Source organism: Podarcis tiliguerta (assembly GCF_965153285.1).
Source record: "Podarcis tiliguerta genome assembly, chromosome: 8".
In the NCBI taxonomy this organism is placed as follows: Eukaryota; Metazoa; Chordata; class Lepidosauria; order Squamata; family Lacertidae; genus Podarcis; species Podarcis tiliguerta.
Window position 1 is genome coordinate 86787229 of NC_139541.1, and position 14663 is coordinate 86801891.

At 47.4% G+C, this 14663-nt stretch overlaps 1 protein-coding gene across 1 annotated transcript; it reads right to left on the reverse strand.

The window, feature by feature from the left end:
• Positions 1–4758: 4758 nt before the first annotated feature.
• LOC310684390 (uncharacterized protein) lies at positions 4759–14027 on the reverse strand. The gene is made up of 4 exons (XM_083455474.1): positions 13954–14027; positions 11831–12134; positions 10701–10827; positions 4759–6032 (listed from the first exon to the last, which is right to left on the reverse strand). Exons 2-4 carry the CDS (start codon positions 12041–12043, stop codon positions 4795–4797), a joined length of 1578 nt encoding a protein of 525 aa, XP_083311600.1. The 5' UTR covers positions 12044–12134; positions 13954–14027; the 3' UTR covers positions 4759–4794.
• Positions 14028–14663: the final 636 nt, after the last annotated feature.

Here is a 14663-nt window from a genome sequence, read left to right on the forward strand (position 1 = left end):
GTATGGGCTGCCTCCTGGGGCGAAGCTGGATTCCCCCCTAGGGGCAAAGGACCTTCTGCTTGAGGGAGGGAGGGAGGGAGGGAGGGGAGCCCTGGATTCCCCTCTGTTTCTGTCTTGCAAGAAACATTGTATCCGCTGTTGCTACATTTTGTAGCGCGCTTCTTCCCCGCTTTCTGCTCTCGGTTTCTTGCGCTCAAGGAGTCGCGCAAAAGAGCCGAGCTCTCCTGGCGGATCGCGCGCTCCAGACACGGGGCTGCTGCTTCCTGACTTCGGATTGGCTGCCTGTCACTTTGGACGGCGCCGATTGGTCAATCCTGATGTTTCATTGAGGGGTTTCGGGACTCCATTGAAGGGTTTACAAGCCTCTTGGATGCAGAACGGGGAGGGGGGTTTCTATGGGTGGGGCCCATTCAGGCTCGTCGTCCTGCGTGGATGTTTGGGATTTGGGGGTGTTTGGATGGCTTCTTCGTCCCCAGCTCTGCCAACAGCTTGCGGGGTGAAAGGCCCGGAGGGGTCGCCTGAGGGCCCCCCCCCCAACAAGGCTGCTTTGTTGTCCTGCAATGGGCCAGGAGTGTCTCTGCCAGGCCGTCCTCCGGCCGGTCCTTCCCCTCTTTTATTTCAACCCCTCATCCCCAGGGGCCTGAGAGGGGATCCCACCCCCTACCCCCTAGCAATGGAACGGGTTTCAGATATATTTTTGATGCAAAAGTATCCAGCTTGCCTGTGGGGCTGGTGGGGGAACGTAAAGGAACACTCTTGCAGGCCCCACGGCCTCCTCCAGCACTGGAAGAGCTACGCAGCGTTCCCGGGGAGGAGTCCTGCTGTTCTGGGACTGCCAGCTGCTCTCTTGTGAGCCCCCGGTCTAGCAGAGTAAAAGAGGAGAGGAGGGATCTGGCCATATTTCTACTAATTACAGATTAAAGAACGGAAGACGTATGAGAGGAGCAGCCCTCATACAGACATCCTGTCTCATCGCAAGACAGAGCAGAAAGAAAAAGTGCAATAGTAGTACCAGAGACGGAATTCACACAGACTGGATTCCTTCCTCACAGAACAGAGAGTAAACAAGAATCAGATGATCCTTGCAATGGGAGGAGTGAAATGCTAACAGAACGTGTGTCTTCTGCTTATAAATAGGCTCTTATTGGCAGAAAGTTCTTTCTGAATTTTAATAGGAATCTCCATTCCTGTTATCTTGAAGCCGTTGGTTCGGATCCCACCCTCCAGAGCAGGAGAAAACAAGGAGCCTCACCAATTTGCAGCTTGGAGGCGCTAGAAGAGGAAGCACTGTGAACCTCTCTACTCGTGACGTGAACCACCCTGGCATCTTCAGATCAAGGGCACTGCACAAATTTAATAGCTATAGAAATAATAAAGTACGTTACCTGCTTGTGTGGTAAGAATTTGCTTCTACGCCAGCGGTTTGTTACACATGTAAGGGAACATCTGAAATGAAAACACGGAACCAAGAGAAGGAGAGCCAACTCAGAGTCCTGCAGGGACCCAGTTTATTCAAACTATTGCAATAGGACAGCCTTGCCATCCAGTTCTTCAGCAGAAGGGCTGGTTTCAAAAGGCTGCCAGGAGGCATATAGGAAGAAAGCTTATATACACAGCACACAAAGACTCATAAAATGCCACAACACTCTTCCACTTGAATCAAGAAAGGTCACAGGTCATGGGACGCGTGGCTCAATGTGGACAGCGACTCCTCTGAAATTACCTTGGGGTGTCCCAGAGTGCCCAGGTCATTTGGGTCTCATATGTTCCACCGTTCCCTTGGCAACCAGGCCCACGGTGGGGCTGTTGATGTTCCTCATCCCTATCTTCATTCTCTTTTCCCAAAACGTGTCAAAGACCTTTGAGGAGAGGTGTGAGTTCTCACACGGATACTAGCTCAACACAGATCTCTTTCCCAAAACATCATCTGCCCTTCTAGGGTCGGAAAAGGCTGGAAGCGGTAGGAAACTTACACAGGACAACTTTACAGGAGGGTGGAATGAGGGTTACAAAGTGCAGGCATGCAAAAGTCAAGCCTAATGCATCCTATCTAAAAGGCTGGATGCAATTAATACTAGGACACTTTGAACAAAATCAAAATCTATAATATCGTCAGCTTCCGGGTTGAGCGCACCTGGCAATGGCAGATTTCCTCCGTCTCGGAGGGGACCGCTCACCGAAAGGAAGGGTCTGACCGCCTACGGCGAGGCGGAGACCCGCAAAAAACCACGGTCGGAGGAGGACCGTGGGCTTGGGATCCGGCTGGTGCCATCAGCACCTCCCCTACTCGCGGGGAACCCGGTTTCGGGGCTCCGGAGTGACGTGGGGTGAGCGGCGCGGCACTTTGGATCGATCGCTGCTTTCGGGGGAGCGAAGCCGCACAGCTGCTGTCAGGAAGCGCCAACTTTTCCTGTGGACATTTGGTTCAAAGAAACTTTCGTAAGTAACGGAAATTGGATTACAAATTACTGGAATTTGGTAGTAGATGGAAGGTTAAAACAGGAAGCCCACCTTCCACTTTGTAGAAAGATCAAGGCAAAAGCGAGAAAACTGGAGCCTTTAAAAAGTACTTTGTAAAGAAATAAATCTGTCACCTAAGCCTTTTAAACCCCCCCCCCCCTCGGAAGCAGGGGAAGAGGGGGAGATTGTTTTAACAGTTTATAGCCCTGCAGAGCAGTGTAATTTGACTTTATTTTCTACCGTCTCGAGCCCGGGACCGGGCTGCCAAAAGGAGAAAAAGAATTCTTACAACTAGAAAACAACTATCAAGAAGGAACGGATGAAGGGAGAATTGAACTTTTTTGTCCCTTTTTTTGGAAAGGAAAAAGGGAGCTGAACTATATGTTATTGAAAGGTGGATGAAAAACAACTAAAGGAAACTGTAACAGACTGTTGTGGACTGCTACAGAAACACATATTGGATTGCTATATTGTTAATACTTTTGGATGGAAATCCCCACACCGGCTGCAATCCTGCAGACTGAATACAAGTAACTGACCTTGGCAACAAGATAACATTGAAAGAACAGGCTTGGGAACATGGCAGAAAAAATAACAGCTCTGTTTGAACAATTTCAAAAAAACCTGTCTATTCTGGAATTTGGTATCTCCGATTTGAAGGAAAACGTACACAGCTTGGCTCAACAAGCAAAAAAATTAGTAAACCCGGCTCAAGAAACGGAATTAACTCAACAAGGATGGATATCTGAGAAGAATATGGATCAGACAGAACAGGCTCTGTCTCTGCAAGAGAAATCGTCTGTGGAAATTACAGTAATAGAGTCTCAAATTGATGGACAAAAAATGGACTATGAGAGTAAAGAGCTTAAAGGACAGATTTGGAAAAGTAGTGCCACATATGGACTGAGTGATTCAGGTTGGTTAAAGTACATTTTGGAGAATGGCACTTTGAGAAAGTTTGAAGAAGTGAAATTTAGTAACTTCAAAGAGAGTGTGGAGCAAGCTTTGGACAATTTTCTGGTCTACAAGAGGAATTATAGAGTTTGGACAAGCTTGCCCAAGAAGGTTAAAGGAGACGTTGAGGGGAAAGTGTTTTGGGACTTAATTTTAGGCTTGAAAAAGACTCTGCAGACAGGCCAGGAAGATGATTTAAAGGCCTCGGATATAAGACAACCTGGCTGATTGATTGACTTTATGGATTGGAAAGACTCTAAAAATTGTAAAAAGGACTGGCAGTATCCGAAACCGGGGGAAAGAGATGGTGGGATAAATTTGAATTTTTAAAGTAAATTTAATGTAATATGGTTTGAATAAGCATTTTTGGGGGACGATAGAAGGAATCTATTTGGTTCTAGGGATTAAGATAAGGAAGAGGAAATATTAGGATATAAGGGCATATTATTATAGGGTATAAGATTAGAAGATTTAAGGTTAAATTTCTTTTTCTATTGTTATTTCTCTTTTTAAAAGGGGTAAAAGTAAATAAGTGAAAAAGCAGTAAAAGTTGGAGGGAATTTGCCGACTAGATTAAAAACTGGTATACAAAGAGGGAGGGGGGAGGAGGTCGAGGAAACAAGTCAAAAAAGAATAAATTTGAAACTTTGTGCTGTTTGGGTGTTTTTGTGTTTGTTTTTTGGGAAAGGGGGAGGAGGGTCTCTTCTTTGTTGGATTTTTTTCTTCAATTTTTTATTATTCTTTTTTTCCCTCTTTTTCTTGTGGATTTGCTTGTTTTGGTGTTATGTTATTGGAAAATCAATAAATATTATTTAAAAAAAAACAAAAACAAAATCTATAATATCTAATATTCAATCAACTATCACATTTTTTACACCAAGTCCCTCCTAGGAAAGTTCAGCATGGACAGCAACCTCATCAGTGTCGCCCAATCACTGTTGTCCCTCTGTCCAGGCATGACCTGAAGAAGGAATTCAACACCTTGGCCAAGGACTTGAAAGTCACAGCTCTGGGTACGTAGTAGGTATTAATATGGGGCACAAGATGTGGCAAGGAACCCAGCTGCAACCATTACCTCATATGAACTAAAGTCTCCTCCAATTAAATCTGTACACAGCCACTACTGTAGTTTGCCCCATTGTGAGTTCTTTGATGGCCAACAAGACGGGCCCTGTGGCTGAAGCTCTTTCCACATGCTTGCCACTGTTAGGGTTTCTCCCCTGTATGAATTCTCCGATGGAACATGACACTATCCATTTTTCTGAAGCTCTTTCCACACTCTTGTAACTGATAGGCTTTTTCTCATGGATTAACTCTTTGATGGGCCCTAAGATGGCATTTTGGAGTAAAGCTCTTTCCACACTAAAAGCACTGATAAGGTTACTCCCTTGTATGAATTCTGTGATGGGTTGTGAGATTGGTGCTCCGGGTGAATCTCTTTCCACATTCCAAGCACTGATAGGGTTTCTCTCCTGTATGAATTCTTTGATGGGAAGTGAGCTTGGAGGTCTCATTGAAACTCTTTCCACATTCCAAACATTTATAGGGTTTCTCCCCTGTATGAATTCTCTGATGGTCAGTAAGCTGCCTTCTGAGAATAAATCTCTTTCCACATTCCAAGCACTGATATGGTTTCTCCCCTGTATGAATTCTTTGATGGGAAGTGAAACTCTCTCTTCGACTGAAGCACTTGTCACATTCTTGGCACTGATAGGGTTTCTCTGTTGTATGAATTATTTGATGGGACATAAGATGGCCTTTTTGAACGAAGCTTTTTCCACACTCCCAGCACTGATAAGGTTTCTCCCCTGTATGACTTCTCTGATGGACATTGAAAGTCTCCTTTCTTCTGAAGCTCTTTCCACACTCCTGGCACTGGTAGGGTTTCTCCCCTGTATGAATTCTTTGGTGGGAAGTTAATCTGTCCTTTTTTCTGAAGCTCTGCCCACAATCTTGGCACTGATAAGGTTTTTCCCTTGTATGAATTCTCTGATGGACAGTAAGCTTGTATCTCTGACGGAACCTCTTTCCACATTCCAAGCACTGATAGGGTTTCTCCCCTGTATGGATCCTTTGATGGGAAGTGAGATGGGCACTCCAAATGAAGCTCTTTCCACATTCCACGCACTGATAGGGTTTCTCCCCTGTATGAATCCTTTGATGGGAAGTGAGTTCACAGCTAGTCCTGAAGCTCTTTCCACATTCCACGCACTGATAGGGTTTCTCCCCTGTACGAATCCTTTGATGGGACGTGAGATGGGCCCTCTGTTTGAAGCTCTTTCCACATTCCAAGCACTGATAGGGTTTCTCCCCTGTATGAATTCTTTGATGAGTCATGAGATGAGAGCTCTGAGTGAAGCTCTTTCCACATTCCAAACATTTATAGGGTTTCTCCCCTGTATGAATAAGTTGATGAACAGTAAGCTGGCGTCGGTGTCTGAAACTCTTTCCACATTCCAAGCACTGATGGGGTTTCTTCTCAAGGAGATTTCTTTGATGGGAAGTGGAATGGGAGCTCTGACTGAAGCCCTCTCCACAGTCTGAATCCTGATATGGCTCCTCCACTGTGTGGATCTCGTCGTGGTCTCCCTCGTTCTTCATCTCCAATTCATCAGCACCTGCAACTAAGTGGCAAACAGATTAGAGCCTCAGGAATAATAATAATAATAATAATAATAATAATAATAATAATAATAATTTATTTATACAAAGATTAAAAATACATTAAAATGTGAGACATTAGAAACTTTCCCTAAACAGGGCTGCCTTCAGATGTCTTCTAAACGTCACATAGTTGTTTATCTCCTTGACATTTGATGGGAGGGCGTTACACAGGGTGGGCTTCTCACAGTGAAGGAACCACCAGCAGGCCCTTGGCACTGGACTTCAGTATCCGGGCAGAACGTGTTACAATATAGAAGCAATGATGCTGCGAGCTGATTGCTTGAATATGTCACATGATGTTGGGAGTGTCTGTGGGAAACAGACAGCACCGGAATTAGCTCAGAGTGTAATATGAGCTGCACAGGAAGTGTTTGTTCAGTCGTCTGCTGGAGTTTGAAGAGAGCAGACATGTTTTTTGTAACACTGCAAAGACAGAAATAAAGCCATGTAAATACATTTCTGTCTATCTCTTTCCCCTGCCGGGGGGGCAGGAAAGAGGGGTGTGTTCTTCTCACGCTGAGAAGGATCGCCTATCGCGACCTCTGCCTGGTCCCTGCCAGGAGAGCAGACCGGGAGGTCAACAGGAGACCAAGCCGGGTGCCTGGGAGAGTTGCCAGTTTCTCCTGATAAAGGCTTGAAATCCAACATCTGGTAGCAAGAAGCCGATGGTTTTGATCCATGAAAGCAGCAAGAGAGGTTGGTGGATCGTAACTTCATCCTCTGCAAGGAGATAAAGGAAGATATGGTAGCGGGCGGATGGAGGCTACAAGAACGGCAGAGCACCGGAGCAATCATTTTTGCTGATAAGCTAACGAGCAACGGAACCCCCAAGGTATGCTGATTTTATGGGCTAAAAGGGTGAACGCAGATTGAATCTTCTCTGGTTCACAAAAGCTGTTTTTTGGATTAAAAACGGCACTGAGAGAGAGCCACATACTTCGCATTCTTGGGATAGATAAGGGGCTTGTTGCTCAAGCTTGGAATGTCCAGTTGCTAAGCAACGAGACGTCAATCTTTTCAGCTACTTCGGAGATAGTTAGCTTGAAAAGGAAGTGGAAATTTACAAGCCAACGGAAGAGAGGCTGAAAAAAACACTGGTAAACATTCCAGCGTTTGTTTTGTCTATTGTATCACTGCTCTTGGGGGACTTTCCAGAGCTGCCTGCGTTTAGCTGCCAGGTGCAAAGGCAGTAAACAATCCAAAAGACTCTTGGATTTAACAGGCTCGAGAGTGAGAGCTGAGGCTTGGATTCAAAATGGATACCAAGAAGGGGGGAGGCTTACCTTACCCACCTCCACTGAATAATGACAATTATGCCTCATGGTCTATAAAGATGAAAGCCCTGCTACAGAATCAGAGGATTTATGGGGTGATTGAGAACCCCATCCCTGCTGCACCAACGCCAGGTTGGAATTCACAGAATGTGAGAGCCAGGACGGCCATAATTCTGTGTATCTCAGATGATCAGCTCGTGCATGTTCAGGATTTGGAATACGCGCGTGAGATTTGGGAAACGCTGCGTAGAATACATCAAAGAGATGCTGGTTCTTCAGCGTTGCTGCATTTTGAAAAGCTGACCAATCTAAGGCTAGCGCCTGATGGAGATGTTCAAGCGCATCTGACAGAGATGAAATTCTTACGCCAGCAGATGGCGCAACGCAATTTCCCTCTTCAGGAAGAGATATTCTGCTTCATGATTATTAACAGCCTTAATCGGACTTATAAAACGGTTGCAAGTCAGCTTGGTTCTCTACCAGCGGCCGATCTAACGGTGGAGAGAATCTGTTCAGTTGTTCTGAATGAGAGAGACAGACTTGCTGCAATAGATGTCAAAGACAGGGGGAGAGAAGCTCGGAGTTCTGACACCCCCACTGCTATTGCAAGTGAAGAACAGGCTGTTGCTTTGAATGTTGTCCGTTGTTACAATTGTGGACAGACTGGGCATCTTCAGCGGAATTGTAAGAAGCCACGTCAACAGAAAGGAGCTAAGGGGAGCTCTGCAAAGCCTGAGGCGTCAGGCAAAAGTCGTACCAAGTCCCAGATGAAACCTGCAAAAGCATTGCTGTCAACAAAAGCCGAGTTTTCAATGGAGAACGCTTTTGTTATTGACACGGGTTGCACGCAACACATGACGTCGCGCCGAGGACTGTTTTCAACGTTTAAGAAGCAAAGCTTCACTGTGAAACAGGCCAATGGCCAGGAGCTGAAAGCGATCGGGTTTGGGACTCTGTATCTTGAAAGTCTGAACTTGACTATAAACAATGTGTATTTGGTTCTTGATTTAAAGTACAATCTGCTGAGTGTTTCGCAGATCACATAGAAAGGACTGATTTTGTCCTATGATGAAGAAAGCTGCAAAATCTTCAAAGATGGAGAACTGTATCTTTCTGCCAGAGAGAAAGATGGACTGTATTTGTTGACTTTTGATCAGAGTGATTGCATAAAATGTAATGCATCTGAGTCTAACATGATTTCTCTTGTAGGTATGAAGAATAATGTCCAGAAGACTACGAGAGTAACCAAAGCTTTTCAGCGAGTGTATGCTGATGTGATTGATCCTCTAGCACCATCTAGAGGCTATGCAAGATATTATCTTGTGTGTGTGGATTATTTCTCTCATTATGTGTGGATATTCACATTGCACAAACCACAAGAAGCCTTAGAAAGGTTTAAAGAGTTTTGTGAGAAGGTTAAGAATATTCATGATGCTAACATTGATTGTCTTTTCACAGATGAAAAGCCAGTTTTTCTTTTACAGGATTTTCAGGATTTCCTGGATAAGAAAGGAATAAGGCACAAGATTGCTGTTTCAGCAGATGCATGGAACAAAAGTGTCTGTGTACAAGTGAACAAAGAATTGCAAAATGGCATGAAGGCGCAATTGCTGAGTTCACATTTGCCACATGAGTATTGTGCTGAATCTTTATCTTGTTTTTGTTATTCTTGGGTGAGAGAGGTTTCAAAAGGTATGGAATGTTCGCCTTTTGAGAAGCTGTTCCACAGAAAACCTTCTGTCGCGCATTTTAAGGTTTTTGGATCTCAAATCAGGACTGAAACTCCAGATGGGGTGAAGAATGCCAGAGGCATTTTTGTGGGGTATGAAAAGGGTCTCTACAGAGTAATTTTGTCTGAATCTGGTCAGGTGATTCTCACAAAATTTCTAGAGAGTGCTCCTGAACGGGGGAGAGTAATTGTTCACACATTTCCCACTGAGGACAGTTCAGATGATGATGATGATTTTACTGATTACAGTGGTACCGAGAGTGATAGTGATAGCTCGAAGAGCTCAGTTGACACAGTCATTGAGAGGAAATCTCACACAATGGCTAGACCTTCACAGGTGGAGGATGAACCACTGTTTACTATTGGAACTGGTTCTCCAAAGAGTCCTGAGTTTGCTAACTCAGCTGTAGCATGTGTTACTATTGTTGACAACTCAAGACAGGTTAAAGCTGTGTCTAAGTCAGAGACAGAGACACAACAGGGAGTTGCTAAGCGTAACACTACATTCCCTAGCCAAGGAAATGTAGATGCACTCATTCCTTGGAAGTCAGACAACCAGAGAGGTACACTGGGGAAACCAGTGGCGGGTAGTTCCAAGGGTGGAACTGAAACAACAGGGGAGTGTTATATGTATAACAACTGTTTGTTTTCTTCTCTGGGTCAGGCTTTGCTCGCAGCGCACATTGATTCATATGGGGGAGTATGTTACAATATAGAAGCAATGATGCTGCGAGCTGATTGCTTGAATATGTCACATGATGTTGGGAGTGTCTGTGGGAAACAGACAGCACCGGAATTAGCTCAGAGTGTAGTATGAGCTGCACAGGAAGTGTTTGTTCAGTCGTCTGCTGGAGTTTGAAGAGAGCAGACATGTTTTTTGTAACACTGCAAAGATAGAAATAAAGCCATGTAAATACGTTTCTGTCTATCTCTTTCCCCTGCCGGGGGGGGGGCAGGAAAGAGGGGTGTGTTCTTCTCACGCTGAGAAGGATCGCCTATCGCGACCTCTGCCTGGTCCCTGCCAGGAGAGCAGACCGGGAGGTCAACAGGAGACCAAGCCGGGTGCCTGGGAGAGTTGCCAGTTTCTCCTGATAAAGGCTTGGAATCCAACAGAACGGTGGGGGTGGAGATGCACCTTCAGGTATAGTGGGCCGAGGTCATTTAGGGCTTTCAAGGTCAGCACCAGCACTTTGAGTTGTGCTCGGAAACGTACTGGGAGCCAATGTAGGTCTTTCAGGACTGGTGTTATGTGGTCTCAGCTGCCGCCCCCAGTCACCAGTCTGGCTGCCGCATTCTGGATTAATTGCAGTTTCTGGGTCACCTTCAAAGGTTGCCCCACGGAGAGCGCATAGCAGTAGTCCATGCAGGAGATAACCAGAGCATGCACCACTCTGGCAACCACCTGGCTGGGCTTCATGCTTTGAAAAGGCAGGACCGGAGGAAGAATATTCACAGGAAAAGCAGTCAACAGTCTTCCATCCAAGGCTGGCTGTGGGAGTGTTAGCATCCCAGGTGCTGTGGGTGGCACTGTTGAGCCCCATCGAAAAATCAGAGGTTCCTCCCATAGAGAGATGTCTTGAATTACAAAGCAGATAGGATGATCCAAGAGGAAGCCTTACCAAGAGAGTCCAAGATCCCACGATTCTCCTCCATGACTTCCTTATGCAGAGCTCTCTGGTCAGGATCCAGCAACGCCCACTCCTCGTCTGTGAAATGGACAGCCACATCTTCAAAGCACACTGGACCCTAACAGAACAGGAAAAAGGCTGTCCTCTTAGACCAAATAAAGGTGAACTGTTACACTTTGTTGTCTTCTGCCTCTTAATTGATGTCCTGTTTTAATGGGAATCTTTTTCTGCGCATTTTATGGATGCATATTTTGTTGGGCTAATGGAATTATTCATTGTGTTCAGTGGTGCCTCTGGTTGTGAACGGGATTCGTTCTGGAGGCCGTTTGCAACCGGAAACTACTGCAACCCGAAGTGCCTGTTCTGCGCATGCATGCGGGGCGGTCTACCACTTCTGCGTAACTTGAGAAACCCGGAAGTACCCCGGTCTGGTACTTCTGGTTTTCCGCGTTCGTAACCGGAAGGTAACATAACCTGATGGCAACGTAGCCAAAGGCACCACTGTATTTTAACGAGGGGTATTCAGAACCTGGTGTTTGTTGGTGTGTCTCCCCCTGAGTGCGGGTGTCCAATCTCACCCGTCTGGAGCTGAGAGCAGCACCCACTCCTCCGGACTTCAAAGAAGACAGACATTCGAAAACGCATGCAGAACAGGAGACAGAACAAAGGGAACGGAAGTGATAGGAACTGTCTTCCGTTCTCCCGCTTCCAAGCATGGAATGTAAACATAGGACATGTGATCTAACACTCACACATCCAGCGACGGGAGAAGGAAACTATTAACAGTGCTCTTCAAATCATTCTTCAGATCATGTGCACAAACATTCCCGTTCTCCACATGGAAGGACCCCCTTCCTTCTGTCCCTCTGTGCTCTTCTGGCCGGGTGGGGAGGACCCTCCTGAAGCCCTATAGACACTTTCAAGTTGCGCAGGGGAATGAGAGGGGGAAAGCCCCACTGTGGGACTGATGGGGTGAATCCTGGCCACTCTTTGGTATGGGGTGTGAACTGCTTAGAAGCCTATTTGAGCCTTCAGCCCTCCTTCCTTGGCAGTTCCTCCCACCATTCCTCTGTGTCCACCAGTCCATGACATCCTCTCCCCACATGGCCCCTTCCTCCTACCTGCTCTGGTTTGAGTCGGCTGCAAACCTCTCGGGGTCCTTTGGCCTCCTGGTAGCAGAACTGACTGAGCTGCTGGCTCTGCACCTCTGAGCAAGGGGTGTCCTCCTCACCCAGGATCTTCTGTACGGAGTTTTCCCAGAATTCCCCATTGCTCCCCGTTTCCATGGCATGGCCTCTTCCTGCTTCAGGGCCAGCTGAGTCTTGCTCATCCATCTGGGCTCTCCGGAAGTCTCCAAGAGATCAGAAGGAGTCCCTACGTCTTCTGCCAAGTTCTGCCTGTCCTAATGAGAGGTTTTGGCAAATCCTAAAAAGCAAATACATTTTTCTGATATAAAATTGATACACAGTAAGGGGGAGAAAAGGGTTCCCTGGGCAAGCATGGAGAAGTATTGGCAGGAATCACAGCCCAGACTCAGAGTTTCTTTTTTAAAAGAGAAAGAATGAAGTCAGAATTGACAAGTGAGTCATTTGTACCAAGTGTAATTTGGACTCAAGGCAAGAGTGGGGGTCCCTCCCCCCCCCCCAATGCCAGGGCACATTTCTTTCCACCGCCTGTCTCCTTTTCCAGAACGTGGAATCTCCCCTGTTCTCAAGACAGACTCCTGGGGTGGGGTCCCTTTTTCCTTTGTTCTGAGGGCCAGATCCTGACCTGACCAAAGGACAGCTCTCGAAAGCAAGAAAAGTAGGACTGCCCTTCATTCTGTGATTGTACGTGGCTTAAAGTTCTTTTCAGTATTGTGTTTTAATCTTGTAATCTGCCTTGGGAACGGAGGGTGAAAGATGGGATGGGGGTGATGATGATGGTGAAGGTGTTACATAGCTTAACCCCCCCCCCCAGCCCCACTTGCTTGGAGGTTCTTTGGCATCCAGCATGGTCCCTCAGGTGGCCTCGGGGACTGGCAGTGCCCACTTGAAGCTCCAGCCACCGTCCCTTTGGCACAGAGAGGATGTGGCCATGGGGCTTCCTGCTCCGGATCCCATGGGATGGTTGCAAGGTCCTCTGTGTGGAACTGCCCTGGAAGACGGCTCCGAAACTGGCCCCTAATGGCTGGATTCCCCTTTTTATTTGTGGCATATTCATCCCACCTTTTTCTCCAATCCATGGGTCTGCCCCTCCTCATTGAATATCCATTTACCGTATGTCATTTAAATTCTACTGGATATTGATCCAGAGCAGAACTCTCACATATAGTTAGCAGAGTAAAAAGTCAAACACATTGCAGGATTCCCACAAAATAGATCAGCGGCAATTATATATTTCATCCAGCAGAGCTTTACTGCTAGCCAAGGCAAACGAGCATAACGGTCACAAATCCAACACATCCAGGATTGGCACTGCCCAGTTGCAGCAGAAGTGCAGAGTGTTTGAGGACCGGGACATTCGCAGGGAAGCCAAAATGCTTGTTTACAAAGCTATTGCACTACCAACCTTGCTGTCTGCTTGTGAAACTTGGACCACTTATAAAGGCCATCTCCAACTCCTCGAAAGATTCCATCAACAGTGTCCCCAAAATATTTTACACATCACTTGGGAAGGCAGGAGAACTAATGCCAGTGTACTGGAAGACGCAAAGATCACGAGTGTTGAAGCAACGATTATTCAACATCAACTTCGCTGGATTGGTCATGTTGTGCCTGATGATCGTCTTCCAAAGCAACTACTCTATTCCAAACTTAAAAATGGAAAGCATAAAGCTGGTGGTCAAAAGAGGTTTAAAGACTCTCTCAAGGCAAATCTTTAAAAAGTAGTATAAACACCGACAACTGGGAAACACTGGCCTGCGAGCGCCCCAGTTGGAGAACAGCCTTGACCAAAGGCTCGAATTCGAACTCAGGACGCAAGGGGAAATGTGCTAAGCGGAAGGCACACTTGGCAAATCCACACCGGGATCGGCTCCAGCCCGGAAACCAAAGTCCCCACTGTGGAAGGACGTGGGGATCCAGAACTGGCCCCCGCAGTCACTCACAGACTCTCTGTTCAAACCGTGTTCGTGGAAGACCATCTTCCTCGGCTACCAGGGATCGCCCAAGAAGAAGAATATAAACTCCCCCCCCCCCGCCCCTCCCTGGGACTTGCCCCCTTCTCCCCCCTGCGCCCTATGGGGAAGAGAGAGGAGACTTACAAGATCCCAAAGGTGCCACCGACGCAGCTCCTGCAAAGGAGACGAAAACCTCCCCCGGGAAGAGAGGAAATGGGGGGGGGGGGGCGGGAGGGAATTTCCTCGGGAGGACCTCGTCCTCCCCCCCTTATTTCCTGTCCTCTCTAGGAATGCAGCTCAGTTCCTTTTAACTCCTACCTTGCAGACGCGTCGAGGCGCCTTATTTGCGGAGACCGAAATGAATCCAAAGGGGGCGGGAGACCCAGGACGCCCAAAGGGGGAAGAGAAAGGAGACTCACCGGATCCCCGAAGGCGCCCCCGAGGCAGCACTTGCGGAGCAGAGAGACCACAGCCCCCCCCCTTGCAGGAAGGGATGGGGAGGAAGGGTCTTTGGCTCTGGGGGACGTGGCCCCCTTTATTCCCAGTCCTCTCTCGGAATCCAGCCCAGTTCCTTTGAACCCTGGGCGAGCCGGGCTCCTCCCCCCTCCCTCTGCAAAGCAGGAGCCCCGGGCATCGCAGCCCCCGGGGGGGGGGTCGTATTTGCATCCCTCCCACCGTCACCAAAACGTCGCGCCATGGTCACAAAAGAGGAGTGGTTGTCATGCATAAAGGAGAAAGTGCCCCCCCCCCCGTCATCCCAGCTCCCACCGCCTTGGAAGGAGCTGCTTCCCCAAAGAGCAAGACCGGGATTCACACCTCCTGCCAGTCGCGAGGCCTTCCTGCGCTTCTCCTCT

What these genes read in the sequence shown, in the direction of transcription:
- LOC310684390 (XM_083455474.1), bottom strand. Translation starts at nt 12,043, where the DNA reads ATGGATGAGCAAGACTCAGCTGGCCCTGAAGCAGGAAGAGGCCATGCC. An exon ending in GCCGACTCAAACCAGAGCAG is followed by an intron (nt 10,828 to 11,830) that starts GTAGGAGGAAGG and finishes CTGTTCTGTTAG; the next exon opens with GGTCCAGTGTGCTTTGAAGA. An exon ending in TGGGATCTTGGACTCTCTTG is followed by an intron (nt 6,033 to 10,700) that starts GTAAGGCTTCCT and finishes ACTTAGTTGCAG; the next exon opens with GTGCTGATGAATTGGAGATG.